Source organism: Dicentrarchus labrax, unplaced genomic scaffold (assembly GCF_905237075.1).
Source record: "Dicentrarchus labrax unplaced genomic scaffold, dlabrax2021, whole genome shotgun sequence".
Classification (NCBI taxonomy): Eukaryota; Metazoa; Chordata; class Actinopteri; family Moronidae; genus Dicentrarchus; species Dicentrarchus labrax.
The window spans coordinates 102501-121130 of NW_026136862.1; the positions used below are offsets into that span (position 1 = coordinate 102501).

General features: G+C 44.8%; 2 protein-coding genes across 21 annotated transcripts in view; both read left to right on the forward strand.

The window, feature by feature from the left end:
• mipol1 (mirror-image polydactyly 1) overlaps positions 1 to 18630 on the forward strand; it is a 55867-nt gene that overhangs the window by 12230 nt on the left and 25007 nt on the right. For 2 of the 19 annotated variants that reach the window (XM_051394585.1, XM_051394592.1), the window contains exons 3-11: positions 1872 to 1941; positions 2457 to 2500; positions 2841 to 2973; positions 3004 to 3303; positions 4592 to 4715; positions 6368 to 6473; positions 7703 to 7829; positions 14883 to 14916; positions 15001 to 15171. In XM_051394585.1, the coding sequence (XP_051250545.1) occupies positions 1872 to 1941; positions 2457 to 2500; positions 2841 to 2973; positions 3004 to 3303; positions 4592 to 4715; positions 6368 to 6473; positions 7703 to 7829; positions 14883 to 14916; positions 15001 to 15171 (1109 nt within the window). The remainder of the gene's footprint in view (positions 1 to 1871; positions 1942 to 2456; positions 2501 to 2840; positions 2974 to 3003; positions 3304 to 4591; positions 4716 to 6367; positions 6474 to 7702; positions 7830 to 14882; positions 14917 to 15000; positions 15172 to 18630) is intronic. The other 17 variants (XM_051394596.1, XM_051394587.1, XM_051394595.1 and 14 more) reach the window with 17 other exon arrangements.
• Positions 7841 to 18630, forward strand: part of LOC127360268 (uncharacterized) — a 94507-nt gene continuing 83717 nt past the window's right edge. For both annotated transcript variants that reach the window (XM_051394642.1, XM_051394641.1), the window contains exon 1: positions 7841 to 9259. In XM_051394642.1, the coding sequence (XP_051250602.1) occupies positions 8230 to 9135 (906 nt within the window). In that variant the 5' untranslated portion in view covers positions 7841 to 8229 and the 3' untranslated portion in view covers positions 9136 to 9259. The remainder of the gene's footprint in view (positions 9260 to 18630) is intronic.

Below are 18630 nucleotides of genomic sequence, written 5' to 3' on the forward strand. Positions count from 1 at the left end.
GCAGCCTGAAGAATACTGCTAACGCTGGTTAGCATTCAATATAAAGTTGCCTTCAGCTTCATGTGTGTCCGCTTCAGCTGTAGGACAACTCACTACTCACTGCCTCCCACACTGTTCACGGTCACAACAGCAAAATGGTTCCTTTATGTTTGATACATCACAGCTTCATCAGCAGTAAAATAATCAACACATTTAAATTCTTCCTGAATGAGACTGAGGTTAGCCGTTGTCTTCTTGCTGAATGTAGCTGGCTTTATAAAACGAGACAACTTGGGTGCATTTAAAGGAGGAAGAAATGTCTCTGGGACTGAATGCCTTACATCATATCACTCTTAAACTCCCCCCGTCCTTCCAGCTCCCAGTCGGGGTGCAGACAGCTAATAGCGTCGCTAACTAGCTAATAGCAGCTAGTACAGTTAGCATATTCAGCAGTCCCTCTTTTTATAAAAACAAAAAAACAGAAATTAGACACAAAGTGTAAATGTGTGTTTATGGAAACAACAGATATTCAACCAATCCCTGTGAATTCTGCCTCACAATCACTGAACACACAGCGTACGTCACCAAACCTCCAACAATGTGATTCTCTCTGGAACAAGTTGCCTTCCATTTCTAATGACTGACACAAACTCATCTGCACCTCTTTCTTCACTTTAAATGAAAATGAAGTGAATGCCTAAACCATCTCACCATGCAGGGAATCTTGAATTTTAGGCTCCTGGAGGGATCGATTTGATTGTCTTTTATTGTGAAATATCTTTTATATTGTGCCTTTTATTGTGAAATCTCCTGCGACATCGACCTCGTACAAGCAGATCTCTCGCTCTCACACCGACAGACTACAGGGGTCAAAGGTCGTCGGCTCGTTAAGTCAGAGCTCATCAGATTGGTTGTCACTGTGTCCACCTGTCTGTCTCTCTTTCAGAGGGTAGACTGCTGCACACACACCTGTCTCTCTCTCACACAGTGTCAGTGTGTTAATTGCTCGCTGTGTGTTAACGGTCTCTGTGTGTGTTTGGCTGCTTACTTTTGACTTAACGAGCGTTTAGCGTGATTTCTGCCTCTGTTTTAATTACACCTGAGGAGCTGCGCTCTGATTGGTGCTTTCTTAAACAAGAGTGGTTAACCGTCCTTAACGAGGCCTTAACGAGATATTAAAGCTGTGTTTGTTCTGCTGATGAGCTGCAAGTATTCAGAAAGCTCGACATGACGACAGGATTACTGCTCGCTAATGATTAATAAAGACAGACAGTCAGAGAGAGAGACAGGTAAACTGACACTGCAGACACACAGACAGACACACAGACAGACAGACAGGCCGACAGACCGACAGACAGATAGACACACAGACAGATAGACAGACAGACAGGCCGACAGACAGACACAGATAGACAGACAGACACGCAGACAGACACACAGATAGACAGACAGACAGACACACAGACAGACAGACAGACAGACAGACAGGCCAACAGACAGACACAGATAGACAGACAGACACAGATAGATAGACAGACAGACACGCAGACAGACAGACAGACACACAGACAGACAGACAGACAGACAGGCCGACAGACCGACAGACAGATAGACACACAGACGGATAGACAGACAGACAGGCCGACAGACAGACACAGATAGACAGACAGACACGCAGACAGACACACAGATAGACAGACAGACAGACACACAGACAGACAGACAGACAGGCCAACAGACAGACACAGATAGACAGACAGACACAGATAGATAGACAGACAGACACGCAGACAGACAGACAGACACACAGACAGACAGACAGACAGACAGACAGGTGGTGTGATGTAAACACTTCCTGTTGGACCTCCAGGTAACACTTTTTATCTTTTCAGCTAATCCCAGAGTGAATGTGGAGCTGCGACAGCGTCTGCCTGCACCGCAGCCACTCAGCAGCCCTGCCAGGTAAATACAGCAGTGAGACAGTGTATCAGTGAGACAGTGTATCAGTGAGACAGTGTATCAGTGAGACAGTGTCGGCCTGTGGAGTCTCGTTCTGAAGCCCCCAGTTGGCCCTTATGGTCGTCTCCATGTTGGTTTTCTGCAGCGGTGACGACAGAATCTGGATCCATATCTGATCAGCACTGTTTGACAGTTTGATCTGAGTTTGGTTGAGCTGGACGGACTCACTGAGAATGAGCTGTCAATCACAAGGTAGCCCCGCCCTAAAGCATACCCTGCTTTATGGTCTGTTTTACTCTAAATGGGACCATCAGTTACTAAATGAACATCATGCTGTATGGAAGAAGACTGAAACTAGAGACTGAGACCAGAAACTCATCAGGAAACTGTTTACTGAGCTCATTGATCTCCATTAGAGTGAATGGGATCAGTGTTAGCGCCCCCTGCTGGCTGTTAGACACTGATTATAGACTGTCACTCTGTTTAATGACACATTGTGATCATTGATCTGTTTACAGATCTGGGATCAGTCTGAGTCTGGACCACACTGACTGGCCTCAGGGTACGATCATCATTCATTCATCCATTCATTCATTCATTCATTCATCCATTCATTCATCAATTCATTCATTCATCCATTCATTCATTCATTCATTCATTCATTCATCCATTCATCGATTCATTCATTCATTAACCTGTCTGTTAGTAACTAATGACTGTAAGTTAGTTAGCTACCGTTTAGCTAACATTGGTTAACGTGTGGTTGTCTTTCCAACATAGATTAGCTTAGCATATATTAGCTTAGCATGTAGCATCTTGACCAGAGCTCACCTGGAAAAGAGATCTCTTAATCTGTCTGTCTGTCTGTCTGTCTGTCTGTCTGTCTGTCTGTCTCCCTTCAGCCCCTCAACACCTTGAAGAGCCTCCAACCTCCTGCTCACCCTCCCCGTTGACCCACAGGAGGTCCGTCTCTCCTGTCTCACCTCCCTTCCACAGGAGGTCCGTCTCTCCTGTCTCACCTCCCCTCCACAGGAGGTCCGTCTCCTGCCACCCCTTCCACAGGAGGTCCGTCTCTCCTGTCTCACCTCCCTTCCACAGGAGGTCCGTCTCCCCTGTCTCACCTCCCCTCCACAGGAGGTCCGTCTCTCCTGTCTCACCTCCCCTCCACAGGAGGTCCGTCTCTCCTGTCTCTCAGTTGTCCTTGTGGCCTCCAGGAGGTGCAGGGGAGATGGAGACGGACCTTTCCCCCAGCCGAGGCCCTTCTCCTCGGGCAGAGAGCTGTGGAGACGTCCCCGATGGAGGACGAGCATCCAGAGGTCCTGGTAGTCCTGGAATCAGGAGACAGCTGGTCAGCACTGACGACAGGTGAGATTGTCTACACTCCTACAGTCTGTCACTCTCTGACACTCTGCAGTAAACAACTTCCTGTTTTACTGATGTAAGTGCTTCCAAAATAAAAGTCAGAAGACATGCTGTATGAGATCTATAGATTATTACAACTTTTAATAATAACCTCATTATCGGTATTGGAAACTCTTCTGACTGTTAATGTGTTTAGAGCCGCTCCACAGTGAGCACATTTATTAAAAAGTTTATTGCTTTTCATTAAACTTCAACCTTCTTTAGATTCTTTAATTCATGTGGGGGTTTTTTGCGTCTTTTGTGTCTTTTTGATGCATTTTCAAATGAAATTTGTGGAGTTGCATCACTGTGTGAAATGTGACCTATTAAATTTAGATTTGATTTGATTAGTGGAAGCGTTGGAGAGAGGCAGACAGAAATAGAAAGATAGTAAAAGCAGTCGAGGCGGGAGGAGAGGAAAGTTGATTAGAAGCAGCTGATATTATAAAGTCAGAAACAGTCAATTACAGAAGACAGTGTCAGCCATATTTCAGTGTCTTATTTACCCGCTTTATTACGCTAAGAAGCAGTCTGACCTTTAAGGTAATATGAGAGAATTACAGGCGAACATCAGTCGCTGCTTATTAAAGCAACGCCTCATAACCTGCTGCCTTCATCTCTCCACCTCACATCTGATAATGTGAGGTTAAAACACCTGACCTGACTACACACAGGTGAGACTCTAATGAAACATTCAGCTGAGTCCTGACCAATCACAGCCCTCACTGACCAGCAGCTGACCCGTTCTGCAGCTCTCCTCCTGTCCTGCACTGACTTCCTGTGTGTTTGCTCACTCATTACACCGTCGTGTAACAATGTGTGATCCCGAAGGACGGAGCGGTTTCACTACGTCACATTCACTCATTCACACACATTCATACAGTGATTCAGCACCAGGAGCTAATGTAGCTCTACAGTTAATGCTAATGAGCTAATGTAGCTCTACAGTAGTGCTAACTAGCTAATGTAGCTCTACAGTAATGCTAACTAGCTAATGTAGCTCTACAGTAATGCTAACGAGCTAATGTAGCTCTACAGTAATGCTAACGAGCTAGGTGATATATTGTCTGTAACCTCAGAAACACCCGACGGCGTCAGAAGAGAGAAAGCGTTTGATTGGACGCAGCATTATGAGTCATCAAATACTTTTATTGATTATCAGGAAACTGTAAAATACCTGAAACAGGACTTCCTGTCAGTGTTGTGGGCGTGTTTAATATCAACCTCCCACACTGACGCTTGTTTCCTTCAGCTCTCATCAGGAGGTCACGTTCGGTCCAATCACAGCGTCCGGTCGAGGTCAGAGTTTTGATCGAGATAAAAATATCTCGTTTTTACTGAAAGAGCTCGATGCTCTGAGAGACATCAACAAGAAGGTAAATACACACACACACACACACACACACACACACACACAATCTGCTATAATATACTTTTACACACACACACACACACACACTGCATATATATATATACTTTATATAACACACACACACACACACACACTGCATATATATATATACTTTATACACACACACACACACACACACTCTGCATATATATATATACTTTATATACACACACACACAACACACACACACACACACACACACTGCATATATATACTTTATATACACACACACACACACACATATATATATACTTTATATATACACACACACACACACACTACACTGCATATATATATATACTTTATATACACACACACACACACACTACACATATATATACTTTATATACACACACACACACACTACATATATATATACTTTATATACATACACACACACACTACACATATATACTTTATATACATACACACACACACTACACATATATACTTTATATATACACACACACACACACACACATATATACTTTATATACACACACACACACACACACACACACACACACTACACATATATACTTTATATACACTCACACACATACACACATACACATATATACTTTATATACACACACACACACTACATATATATACTTTACACAAACACACTACATATATATACTTTACACAAACACACTACATATATATACTTTACACACACACACACACACACACACACACACACACACACACACACACACTACATATATATATACTTTATACACACACACACATTACACACACACACACTACACATATATAATTTATACACACACACTACATATATATACTTTATACACACACACACATTACACACACACACACTACACATATATACTTTATACACACACACACTACACATAATTTATACACACACACTACATATATACTTTATACACACACACACACACACACACACACACACTACACATATATACGTTATACACGTTATACACGCACACTACATATATACTTTATACACACACACTACATATATATACTTTATACACACACACACTACACATATATACTTTATACACACACACACACACATATATACGTTATACACACACACTACATATATACTTTATACACACACACTACATATATATACTTTATACACACACACACTACATATATATACTTTATACACACACACACTACACATATATACTTTATACACACACACACACACACACACACACACACACACTACATATATATACTTTATACACACACACACTACACATATATACTTTATACACACACACACACACACACACTACACATATATACTTTATACACACACACACACACACTACACATATATACTTTATATACTTTATACACACACACACACACACTACACATATATACTTTATCCCCACACACACACTACATATATATACTTTATACACACACACACACACACACACACACACACACACACACACACACACACACACTACACATATATACTTTATACACACACACACACACACACACACACACACACACTACATATATATACTTTATACACACACACACAGATTCATATACTATAAACAGGTATAATTACACCTGACTGTGCTTCAGCTGCGGGATCAGCTGGTCCAGAAGGAGAAGGAGCTGCAGAGGAGGGAGGTGGAGGAGGCGCTGGTGGAGGAGCAGAGTGAGGCCCGAGTCTGGGAGAGACCTGCAGGTGAGGAGGAGAAGGAGGAGGAGGAGGATGTTAGAGTTTACTCTCCTCTTAATCAGATCTGATCCAACCTCGACTTCTTAAATATTTGAATATTTTTCATGCACACTGTTTAATACCAAACACACACACACACACACACACACACACACACACACACACACACACACACAGACAGTAATTAAAACAACAGCAGTGGTAACGAGGTGACAGTTAACGAGCAGCTGTTAGTTTAACAGAACACTGTGTGTGTGTGTGTGTGTGTGTGTGTGTGTGTGTGTGTGTGTGTGTGTGTGTGTAAGCAGTGATCAGATGTAATATTGATTTAACTGAGCTGTGTGTGTGTGTCACTGTAATCCAGCAGGATTATCACAGAAACAGAAAGTCTCCATCAGATTGTGTTTCTCCTCCAATCTGTGTCTGTAAAAGAAAACTAGTGAAACCTGAAGAAAGAAAGCAGAAACATGTTTTCATTGTTAATAATCTACACAAACTGAGCACAAATGATCGGCGGGATGAAAGTTATTTGTCAGTAATACTATTACTGTAATAATTATTACTGTTGTATTATTATAGTAATATTACTGTAATAATGAGAGTAATGTTATTACTATAATTATTACAGTAATATAATTATAGTAATATTATAACTAGTGTTACCTTACAGACAGCTCTGTCAGCTCTGTTTGTCATACAGTGGATTTGTTGCTGTGGTTAATAAATATAGATACAGTGAAGTTAATGTTGAATTGAACCAATGTTACGTTATTGTTACTGAGAATCAGCGCAAACTGCTCCATGTGTCAATAGATCCTCATATTATTACACCTGGAACACACACACACACACAGTAACACACACACACAATCAGTGTAATAAGGAGATCTCAGCACTGATTGGATGATCAGTCTGAAGAGACTGAAACAGATCAGTGTTTCTACTGAATTCACCCTGAATCTCTTCCTCCTCCTCTCCTCCTCTGTCCTCTCCTCCTCCTCCTCCTCCTCTTCCCTCCTCCTCCCTCTCCTCCTCTGTCCTCTCCTCCTCCTCTCCTCCTCTGTCCCTCTCCTCCTCTGTCCTCTCCTCCTCCTCCTCTCCTCCTCCTCTGCCCTCTCCTCCTCCTCTCCTCCTCTGTCCTCTCCTCCTCCTCTCCTCCTCTGTCCTCTCCTCCTCCTCCTCTCCTCCTCTGTCCTCTCCTCCTCTGTCCTCTCCTCCTCCTCTCCTCTCCTCAGCGGTGTTGGAGGAGGTGTTAGCTGCTCAGAAGGATCGAGATCAGGCTCTGATGTCACGGCTCCTGCTGGCCAATGAGGAGAGAGACGAGGCTCTGCTTCGTGCTCGCCAACTGCAGCAGGCCTCCAGGTACACACACACACACACACACACACAGACACAGTCAGTGACTGTACTAGTCTCTGTTTTTGACCTTTGACCCTCAGAGTAAGTTAAACCTGGAGGGGTTGTTCAGATCTTCTGTCTTTACGTTGAATGGAGCATTCATGGCGCCTGTAAGTCGGGCGCTTCAATGGCGTAACCAGATGGAAAAATCCCAACTTTTTAGAACACAGCAAACGCACCCCAGGTCATGTGACAAGAATGAACCAATGGCCTCCACAGGACTCGCTGCACGAGGACGTAACCACATCAGGTTGCCTCCACACTAATGCAGCGAGGGATTTATGGAGCTGCTGATCCACGTCTTTTTGTTTGGACTCAGTCAGTCAGTCAGTGAGGTTTCCTGCTAAATGACCACAACTTCACCATGGTCACCAACGTCATCAACGTCGCCATGGTCACCAACGTCATCAACGTCGCCATCGTCATCAACGCCATCATCGTCATCAACGCCATCTACGTCATCGTCATCAACGTCACCAACGTCATCAACGTCATCATCGTCGTCAACGTCATCATCGTCATCAACGCCACCTTCGTCACCGTCGTCATCAACGTCACCATCGTCACCGTCGTCATCAATGTCACCATTGTCATCGTCACCATCACCACCTTCGTCATCAACGTCACCATCGCCACCATCGTCACCAACGTCATCAACGCCACCATTGTCATCAACGCCACCATCGTCATCATCGCCACCATCGTCACCAACGTCATCAACGCCACCATTGTCATCAACGCCACCTTCGTCATCAACGTCACCATCGCCACCATCGTCACCAACGTCATCAACGCCACCATTGTCATCAACGCCACCATCGTCATCAACGTCACCATCGTCATCAACGCCACCATGGTCATCAACGCCACCAACGTCATCAACGCCACCATCGTCATCAACGCCACCATCGTCACCATCGTCATCAACGCCACCATCGCCACCTTCGTCATCAACGCCACCATCGTCACCATCGTCATCAACGCCACCATCGTCATCAACGTCACCATCGTCATCAACGCCACCATGGTCACCATGGTCATCAACGTCACCATCATCATCAACGTCACCATCGACATTAACGTGACCATCGTCATCAACGTCACCATGGTCATCAACGTCACCATCGTCACCAACGTCATCAACGCCACCATCGACATTAACGTCACCATCGTCACCAACGTCATCAACGCCACCATCGTCATCAACGCCACCATCGACATTAATGTCACCATCGTCATCATCGTCATGCCACAGGTTTTGGTTGCCTAGTATATAAAAGGATGAAAGCGGCGGGCTACATCTGAACGGCCCCTAATTCAATTAGATTAAATTTTATTTGTATAGCGCCAATTCCTAACAGAAGTTATCTCAGGACACTTTTCAAATAGAGCAGGTCTAGACCGAACTCCTTATACATGCAGCACATGTTTTAGTTTACCTGTGCAGGTGTGTGGACTCCACTAAGCGTCACCAAAGCTTCACACGGGGTCACCAGGCATTCTTGATTTTATGTTATTTTTAAAGTTAAGATTATTATTCAACATCTGAACAGTGTTTCCTCTATGCTGATTTTGGAGCGGTGGCCCACCGCTGTTAAGTTTCTGCCGCCACGGTATCAGAAATGGGGCAGACGCACAATGTAGTCACGGTTGCCTTTTAAATGATCCTGCTGATGATAATGCACCCCCGTTGGCTGCCGCTCACATTGCAATTTAACAACAAGTAGAACTATTCAGAGGTTATTGGGGCTGTCCACTTTAACTCCACATACTGTTGTGTTGATGTAGCTTATTGTCAAAACGTTCGCTTTCTTCCAAGTCGACTATTAAACTAACAGCTCCACCAAAAACGTCACCGCGGTGGGTCCGTTTTAATTGGACAACGTTCAACTTGTCAGTGCTCAGCTCAACATCCTGATATCAAACATCTGGAAACATTAAAACGGTAAATATATTTGTTTGTGTTGCAGCGAAGTGTTATTTCTGTTTCATACGTAAAACGTTTGCTGACGGGGCGGGACCTGGACGGGGATTGGGGGGTTGTTCGGACAGGCCTGCCCCCACTGCTAAAAAAAATCCTAGAGGAAACACTGCTGAACTTTGAAGTCCTCGAGCGAATAGAGAATGAAGAGTTAATGAGAATAATCAGTGAATCTGTCAGAGAGAAGAATATTAAATCTGATTGTTACAATGGTACAAATACAGACAGAGAATGGATCAATATATCAGGAAAACTATATTCACAGGAAATAATCAAACTGCACTTATTGAGTTCACTGTTTGGTTCACTGATCAGTTGATCAGCTGTTCTCTGCTGTTATTGATAAAATATGTCACACAGTCTCAGTGATAGAACAGGGTTGGGAACCACTGCACTAGGATAAAGCAAAGCATAAAGCGTCTGCAGAGGGGAGACTTGTGGGTTCATTCAGATATCTTTAGGTCAGAGGTCAATGGTTGGTACCAGTGGATGGAGACTGTAGAGAGGTTGGTCACACAACATATAGACAATAACGCCAGAAAGTTATTGTATAAAGTTTAACTATAACGTGTTTATAGACCTTTCCATTAGATAAACTGCCCCACAGCTAATGTGTGGAACACGATATAGCAGGTAGCTAACAGAGTGTTCACACTGTGATTGATTGGGATTAATTTTCATAATTTTTCTTACTTTTAGACGAGTCTTAATTAAAATATTTGTTTAATTGATGGTGAAATTAGTCTCCAGGAACATGCCGAGTGTGAACACAGCGTTGGATCTGGATCAGACACTAAAAACAGACACAGACATTAAAGTCCTGATCCCCTCTCCTCCTCCTCTTATCCTCCTCCTCTTCCTCTCCATTATTCTCCTCCTCAGTCTCGTTAAGAGCTGTGAAACGAGCTCTCGAGCCTCCAAATAGACCAGAAAATCTAATTACAGATAATACCCTCCTCCCTCTACCTCCCCCCTGTCCTCCATCACCCCGCCCTGCTACCCCCCCAGGATGAGAGGGTAATTGATATTGGAGGCCACAATCCTTTTTATGAGGGACCGAATATGGAGGAGCATGTTCCATCTGTCAGGACTGAGTGTGTGTGTGTGTGTGTGTGTGTGTGTGTTTTCCTAATGGAAAGAGGCAGCCTGTAACACCTCTGTAAACGTGTGTGTTTGAGTGTATTTCAGGCTCCAGAGTGTGTGTTTGAATAATGTGAAGCTGCTGTTTGTTTTTCTCTCTTTATGTACTTTTTATTCAAACAGGAAACATTTGCATTCATCAAACAGCCACAGCCTGATTCTTTATTTGCGAGGAGTTGTTTAAGAGGCAGCCATCTTTGTGACGCTGAAAACGGGAAATCCTTGCACGTTACAGGATACAACCACAGTTTAAATGAGAAACTGATTGTCAAAATGTGTTTGATTCAGCTCTACGTTTTACTGTTTGTATGTGTAAAAATATGATCCTTAGGGCTGGGTATCGTTTAAAATTTTTCAATACCAGTACCAATACCGGTACCCTTAACACGATACCGATACCAATTGAGTACTTCATTCGGTACTTTTTTTCAACTTAAAAAAAAAAAAAGCAATCGGTTGCTTAAATGTCACCACTCCTCCCCATTCAAAAGATTTTTACACGAATACATTTTGAAAGTGCTAAAATATTTATTTAGTAACTGTACAAACATGTACAACGAAGAATTATAATATATATATATATATAATTATATATATTACCTTAAGTTATCAACAGTTACTCCGTGGTAGGGTGACCATTTCCACATCAAAAAGGAGGACACTTTGCATACACGGGGACACGCAAGCAGATATTTGTTTGGTATGATCCGGTTTTAAATTTGAATGTTTTTCCACCAGATTACATAAAGGTGCATACACATACCACATAGCTAATAATAAATATACAAGATACAGCTCATGACAACGTGCCCTTCCAATTCAGATGACATAGGTCTAATAAATATCATACAGAAACTGTTCTTAATGTTTTTATCTGGATAGATAAAGGGTAAAACAAATGCAGCACCTTCTGTTTCAGATGTATAGACTTTACCTATCTACATATGAGTATGAGCATTTTCAGAATTTCACTCCAACAACCGACGTTAGCTCACGTTACATTCTCTGTCGCTGAGAGTTTGATTGACAGCCTGGTGGTAGCAACTGCAGTGAGCCCTGTTGTGGCCAATCAACACATGGCTCATTTGAATATTAACATTAGTCATGTGTTGATAGGTCACGACAGGAAAATTTTACCAATGAAATTACTTATTCTGACACACATTTTTAGCCAATAAGTATTAAACTAACGAGGTAATGTGTCAAAAGGCGGACCTTTTTTCTTATTTTTATCAAAAGGAGGACAAATGAGTGTCCGGCTTGAGGCTGCGCCTGCAGCCGGGCAGAGCATTTAAAAGCCGGACTGTCCAGCCTAAAGCCGGACGAATGGCCACCCTACTCCGTGTCCTGTTGAGATAACGACGACGGCGCTGGTGTGTAGACGCCGGCTTCTTAAAAACAGTGCAGTTTTTTCCGTGCGTGATGAGGTGCTTCATCATGTTGCTAGTATTCCCCGTTTTCCCCTAAATAATCTTGCCGCATTTGATGCATCTATTTGTACCCGGCGCCACAGGCGTGTTGTACAACCATACTTTTGAACGTTTTGCTGCCGGCATCTCGGAATGCTGACCAGCCAACTCTGCCATAGACTAAGTGCGCACGCTTACCGCCATACAAAGCAAAACCATGGAAACAGTCATTTTTTTCTTGATCTGGGTAGTGGGTACAAAAAGAACCCATTGCAGGTATCGTTTGACAGGCGCAGTTTCAATACTACTTGGTACCGGGTTGTTTCAGTACCGATACCCAGCCCTAATGATCCTGTAGAAAACTGAATTGGTCAGAATCGAAAACACAGCTTTATTTTATTTCCTCATCTGCTCCTGATTATTCTTATCTTTATAAATACTCAACATTATATTCAGAGTATATTCAGTGTATATTCAGTGTATATTCAGAGTATATTCAGTGTATATTCAGTGTATTTTCAGTGTATATTCAGTGTATTTTCATCATGAAGACCAAAGTTTGGCAGCGGGACTTCACTGCAGATCTGAAATATTCAGTCTGACGTGAAACTTTTCCAAACTGATGAATGAAGATTTTATTCACTGGGATCATTTGATCCCATTGATGGCTGCTGTCTCAGTGTTTCTGTTGAGTGGAGGTGTGTGTGGGAGCGTTAATGACGGCTGTGGAGCGAGCCGAGCCGAGCCGAGCTGAGCCGGGCTGGATGGGCTGTAAGCAGGGTGTTAGAGGAGCTTTATTGGAGGCGGCTGGTCTTTCATTACCTGCTGTTCCCTGCAGAGCGGAGCTGCCTCGGCCACCTTATTACAGTTTATTACAGAAAAACAGCGGCAGGCTAAATGAAAAGAGCTTCCCAGGAGGAGAGGCAGGAGATCAGCTAGTTACCAGCTCCACGTCCACCATCATGGCTGCTGTCAGAAGGAGAAATAAACTCCTGAACAGCAGAGGAGTCCACTCGGCCGACGCCCTCGCAGCTTTACAGTGATTTTAAAATGATGGAGAGTTTCAGGTGGACTTCAGGGAGCGCAGGACAAAATTACTGCACAGCTGCTGCAGCCGCGGCGCTCAGGTCATCTAACAGGCTGCTGCAGAGGTCCAGCTTTAATTTGGTCAGCGGCAGCAACACTGGGGGAGGGGATGGGGGCAGATTAAACTTCCAGGGGGCCCCAGAGAACCCAATCACTCCATGTTGCCTGATTATAAATTCAAATTTATTTAAGAATATGAACCATAATAATAAACATAATATCAAATAAACAATTAAAAGCTGAATTCTAAAGCTTGTTGTTTGTGAAAAAGCAGGAAGAAGTCTTTATACATTTTAAACTGCAGAGCAAGTGAGAGATGAACCCGTAGTCTAAAAGACTGGACCGTAAAGAGTTATCAGTCGGGGCCGTAGGTGGTTATCAGTCGGGGCCGTAGGTGGTTTTGAGTCGGGGCCGTAGGTGGTTATCAGTTGGGCCGTAGTTGGTTTTGAGTCGGGGCCGTAGGTGGTTATCAGTCGGGGCCTTAGGTGGTTATCAGTCGGGGCCTTAGGTGGTTATCAGTCGGGCCGTAGGTGGTTTTGAGTCGGGCCGTAGGTTGTTATCAGTCGGGGCCGTAGGTGGTTTTGAGTTGGGGCCGTAGGTGGTTATCAGTCGGGCCGTAGGTGGTTTTGAGTTGGGGCCGTAATTGGTTTTGAGTAGGGGCCGTAATTGGTTTTGAGTAGGGGCCGTAGGTGTTTATCAGTCGGGCCGTAGGTGTTTATCAGTCGGGCCGTAGATGGTTATTAGTCGGGGCCGTACGTGGTTTTGAGTCGGGGCCGTAGGTGGTTATCAGTTGGGACCGTAGGTGGTTTTGAGTCGGGGCCGTAGGTGGTTATCAGTCGGGGCCGTAGGTGGTTTTGAGTCGGGCCGTAGGTGGTTATCAGTCGGGGCCGTAGGTGGTTATCAGTCGGGGCCTTAGGTGGTTATCAGTCGGGGCCGTAGGTGGTTATCAGTCGGGGCCTTAGGTGGTTATCAGTCGGGGCCTTAGGTGGTTATCAGTCGGGGCCGTAGGTGGTTATCAGTCGGGCCGTAGGTGGTTTTGAGTCGGGGCCGTAGGTGGTTATCAGTCGGGGCCGTAGGTGGTTATCAGTCGGGGCCTTAGGTGGTTATCAGTCGGGGCCGTAGGTGGTTATCAGTCGGGGCTGTAGGTGGTTATCAGTCGGGGCCATAGGTGGTTTTGAGTCGGGGCCGTAGAGGGTATTGAGTCGGGGCCGTAGGTGGTTTTGAGTCGGGGCCGTAGGTGGTTATCAGTCAGGCCGTAGGTGGTTATCAGTTGGGGTCGTCATCTTATTTCTGTGTTGTTTCGGTTTGTTTATTAGATGTGCTGATGTAAAACAGATTTACAAACAAACCCTTAATCTGATGAAGGAAACTGAAACTAACTGAAATTTTCTTCCTCTTCAGGATGGAGGATATTGAGCCTGAGGACTCCGACCTGGTAAAACCCTTCACATAGTGTCAATATCGCAGCAGTGTTGTTGTTAGTAATTTCAGAGGTCTGAACTCATTATTGATCTGTTAGGATTCCGACGAGCTCCTTCGCCGTGTTTGCGACGCCGACTCTGTCCAGGAAGTTGAGCAGTTCGGTTCAGTTCTGGTTCAGCATCTGCGGCTGGCAAGGCAACGGAGGAATGACATCACTGCTCAGGAGATGAAGGCCGTGATGGAAGAGAGAGACAGCTCTGTAGCCAAGGTGAGTCTACCTACCTGTCTATCTGTCTAAGTATGATTAGTTTGTGTTGTAGCCTGTTGAGTTGAAACTCAACAGGAGTAAACAAAGAAAGAACCTAGTCGGAGTTATTACATCGGTGCACCGCCGAAGAGAGAGGAAGACAAAACAGCGTAAAGCCAACTCATAAAAGCTTCAGTGTGTCAGATGCAGATAGCAACTCCCTCACTTCACCCCCCTTTCCAAGTGCAACAGAGAAACTACAGTTGCCCCAAATTCAGACTGACGATGATTAAAATCCAGTAATTAAATATTTCACACTACTTTCCTCCACGATTACCGTAATGAATCCACGTGATTGGACTGTTCAAGTTAGTAAGAGGAGACAAAGGTAATGTAACTAGTTACTTTTGTTAGGGGGTGACTGTAATATTAATACTGCCATTGATTAGTAATTAGTTCCACTACTAGTAATATTATTACTGCCCCACGCTGCCGCTCAGTAAAGTAGTTTTTTATCAGTTTGGAACTTTAAATGTTTCCGGAGGTTTTGGGGTCAGAGGTCAGAGATGTACAGAAGTGTTTTTCAGCTGAAGATCATCGAGGTGTCCTCCACATACTGAGCCAAACCTCAGGAACCACCTGAGGATTGAGGATAAAACCAGGAATCTGGTTCTGGAAGTCAGTCGAGTGTTAGTGTCACAGTTCAGTCTGACTGCAGGTAGCGCCGGCTCTAAGTTGTCTGTTTAACCCGGTTGGTGCGCTGCAGTGTGGCGCTTGCTGCGGCGCAGAGCGTCGGCCGGGTTACGGAGGCCCCAGCAGCCCAAACCTCAAATATTTGCGGTTTGAATCCGAACATGAATATTTTGAACGGTGTGAAAACAAAACGGTGCGGAGACAAATATTGACAGTCAGATTGAGTCGACCTGACGACGCTGACATGAAGCTGATGTTTGCTGAACACTCGCCGTTTATACACCTGTTTGTCTGCTCAGGTGTGTGTGTGTGTGTGTGTGTGTGTCTGTGTGTGAGGACAGTACGCTCTCATACAGCCTGTGTGTGAGGGTGTGTGTGTGTGTGTGTGTGTGTTATTTGAATGTAATCTGCCTGCTGAGTATTTGCTTATGGAGACAGAGGAGCTGCTGATGGACACACAGATATTTAAATCAGACAGATGCTCTGCAGGTTTCGCCTGGATGACATCACCTGAGCGCCTGTTACTGTGTAAACTGTAAAAACAACATAAAGTAGTTAAAGTGGTGAAGCATTCAAAGAGAGATGTCTCAGATGTTCTGTTAGAGCAGTTATGGATGGCAGTATATGTCAAATTAAAACCAGCACTAGTAGATACTATTAACGGACGTATGGGCGGGACCTGGATACGGCGGCGCCAACCCCGATCACGGCTGCACTCCGGCTCCAAACGAATGGTGCTTGTTTGTATAACGCTAAAATGTAGTAATGTACATTTGAGTTATTATTGGGGTCACTGAATCTTTAATTGTTATCATCTGCTATAAATCCAAACATTTATTAAAGACTTTTCTTCCATTTTGGGCTCAAAATGAGAGATTTAAGTTAATTCTGACCTTTAAGACGTATTATTGAATGTGAATACATTGAGTCACTGATGTATTTTACTTTATATTCTGTTTAGTTTTATCAATGGGAGCAGAAATATTCTACCTGGTCTGTGTGCTTCAAAGTGTTTTCTTCAGATTTTAATCGGATAGAATCAGGATAAAGTGTCGGTCAATAATCAATAAGTGAAGATGATGTTCAGAGGATGATTAAAAAGTTTGAGGAAGATTTTCCTCTCTCTGTCACTCCTCTGGAGGCTGATTATTATCGAAGTTCAGTTCACAGAGTTTATTACCAAAACCTGCAGAGTCCTGGATTTATTACCCACAATTCATCTGGATTCATATACCACTCTCTGTGGGAGGATCAGGGAGGGAGGGGGAGAGGGGAGGGATGGTCTGAGAGAGTAAAACGAGTAGAAATGAAAAAGATGAGAGGTCTGACTGATGGAGGGATGACACAGAGAGAGATAGTGGGGCAATCGAGGGCCAAGATGAGAGAGGGCGAGGGGGCGGAGCTCCCAGCATGCCGTGCGGCAGGTGGTGGCTGAGAAGCTCCGCCTCCGCCTGATGTGTCTGATAGATCAGAAACTTTCATCTGTTCCCTCACTGTGACGGACTGCTGTCACCATGGTAACCGACCTGCAGCAGCACTGCTGCACACTGGAAACCATGGCAACAGTCGTCAGGGGAGTGGAGGAGGGATGGAACAGGAGAGGAAGCGGTGCTGGTACTGGTAGAGAGGGAGTGGTACTGGTAGAGAGGGAGGACTGGTACTGGTACTGGTAGAGAGGGAGCGGCAGTGGTACTGGTAGAGAGGGAGGACTGGTACTGGTAGAGAGGGAGGACTGGTATTGGTAGAGAGGGAGGACTGGTACTGGTAGAGAGGGAGCGGCACTGGTAGAGAGGGAGCGACACTGGTACTGGTAGAGAGGGAGCGGTACTGGTAGAGAGGGACTGGTACTAGTAGAGAGGGAGCGGTACTGATAGAGAGGGAGGGGTACTGGTACTGGTAGAGGAAGAGGGTACTGTTACTGGTACTGGTAGAGAGGGAGCGGTGCTGGTACTGGTAGAGAGGGAGAGGGTATTGGTAGAGAGGAAGCGGTATTGGTACTTGTAGGGAGGGAGGGCTACTGGTAGAGAGGGAGGGGTACTGGTAGAGAGGGAAGGGTACTAGTACTGGTACTGGTAGAGGAAGAGGGTACTGTTACTGGTACAGGTGAGAGGAAGCGGTACTGGTAGAGGAAGAGGGTACTGTTACTGGTACAGGTAGAGAGGAAGTGGTACTGGCGCTGGTAGAGAGGGAAAGGTACTGGTACTGGTAGAGAGGAAGCAGTACTGGTACTGGTGCTGGTAGAGAGGTAGGGGTACTGGTACTGGTACTTGCAGTGAGGGAGGGGTACTGGTGCTGGTAGAGAGGGAGGGGTACTGGTACTGGTAGAGAGGGAGTGGTACTGGTAGAGAGGAAGCGGTACTGGTACTGGTAGAGAGGGAGGGGTACTGGTACTGGTAGAGGAAGAGGGTACTGTTACTGGTACTGGTAGAAAGGAAGCGGTACTGGTGCTGGTAAAGAGGTAGGGGTACTGGTACTGGTAGAGAGGGAGTGGTACTGGTACTGGTAGAGAGGGGAGCGGTACTGGTGCTGGTATTATTGCTGGTACTGTTGCTGGTACTGGTGCTGGTGCTTGTACTGATACTGGTGCTGGTAGAGAGGGAGCACTACTGGTCCTGGTACTGCTGCTAGTACTGTTGCTGGTAGAGAGGGAGCGGTACTGGTAGAGGAAGAGGGTACTGTTACTGGTACTGGTAGAGAGGGAGCGGTAGTGGTACTGGTAGAGAGGGAGTGGTACTGGTACTTGTAGTGAGGGAGCGGTACTGGTAGAGAGGGAGCGGTAGTGGTACT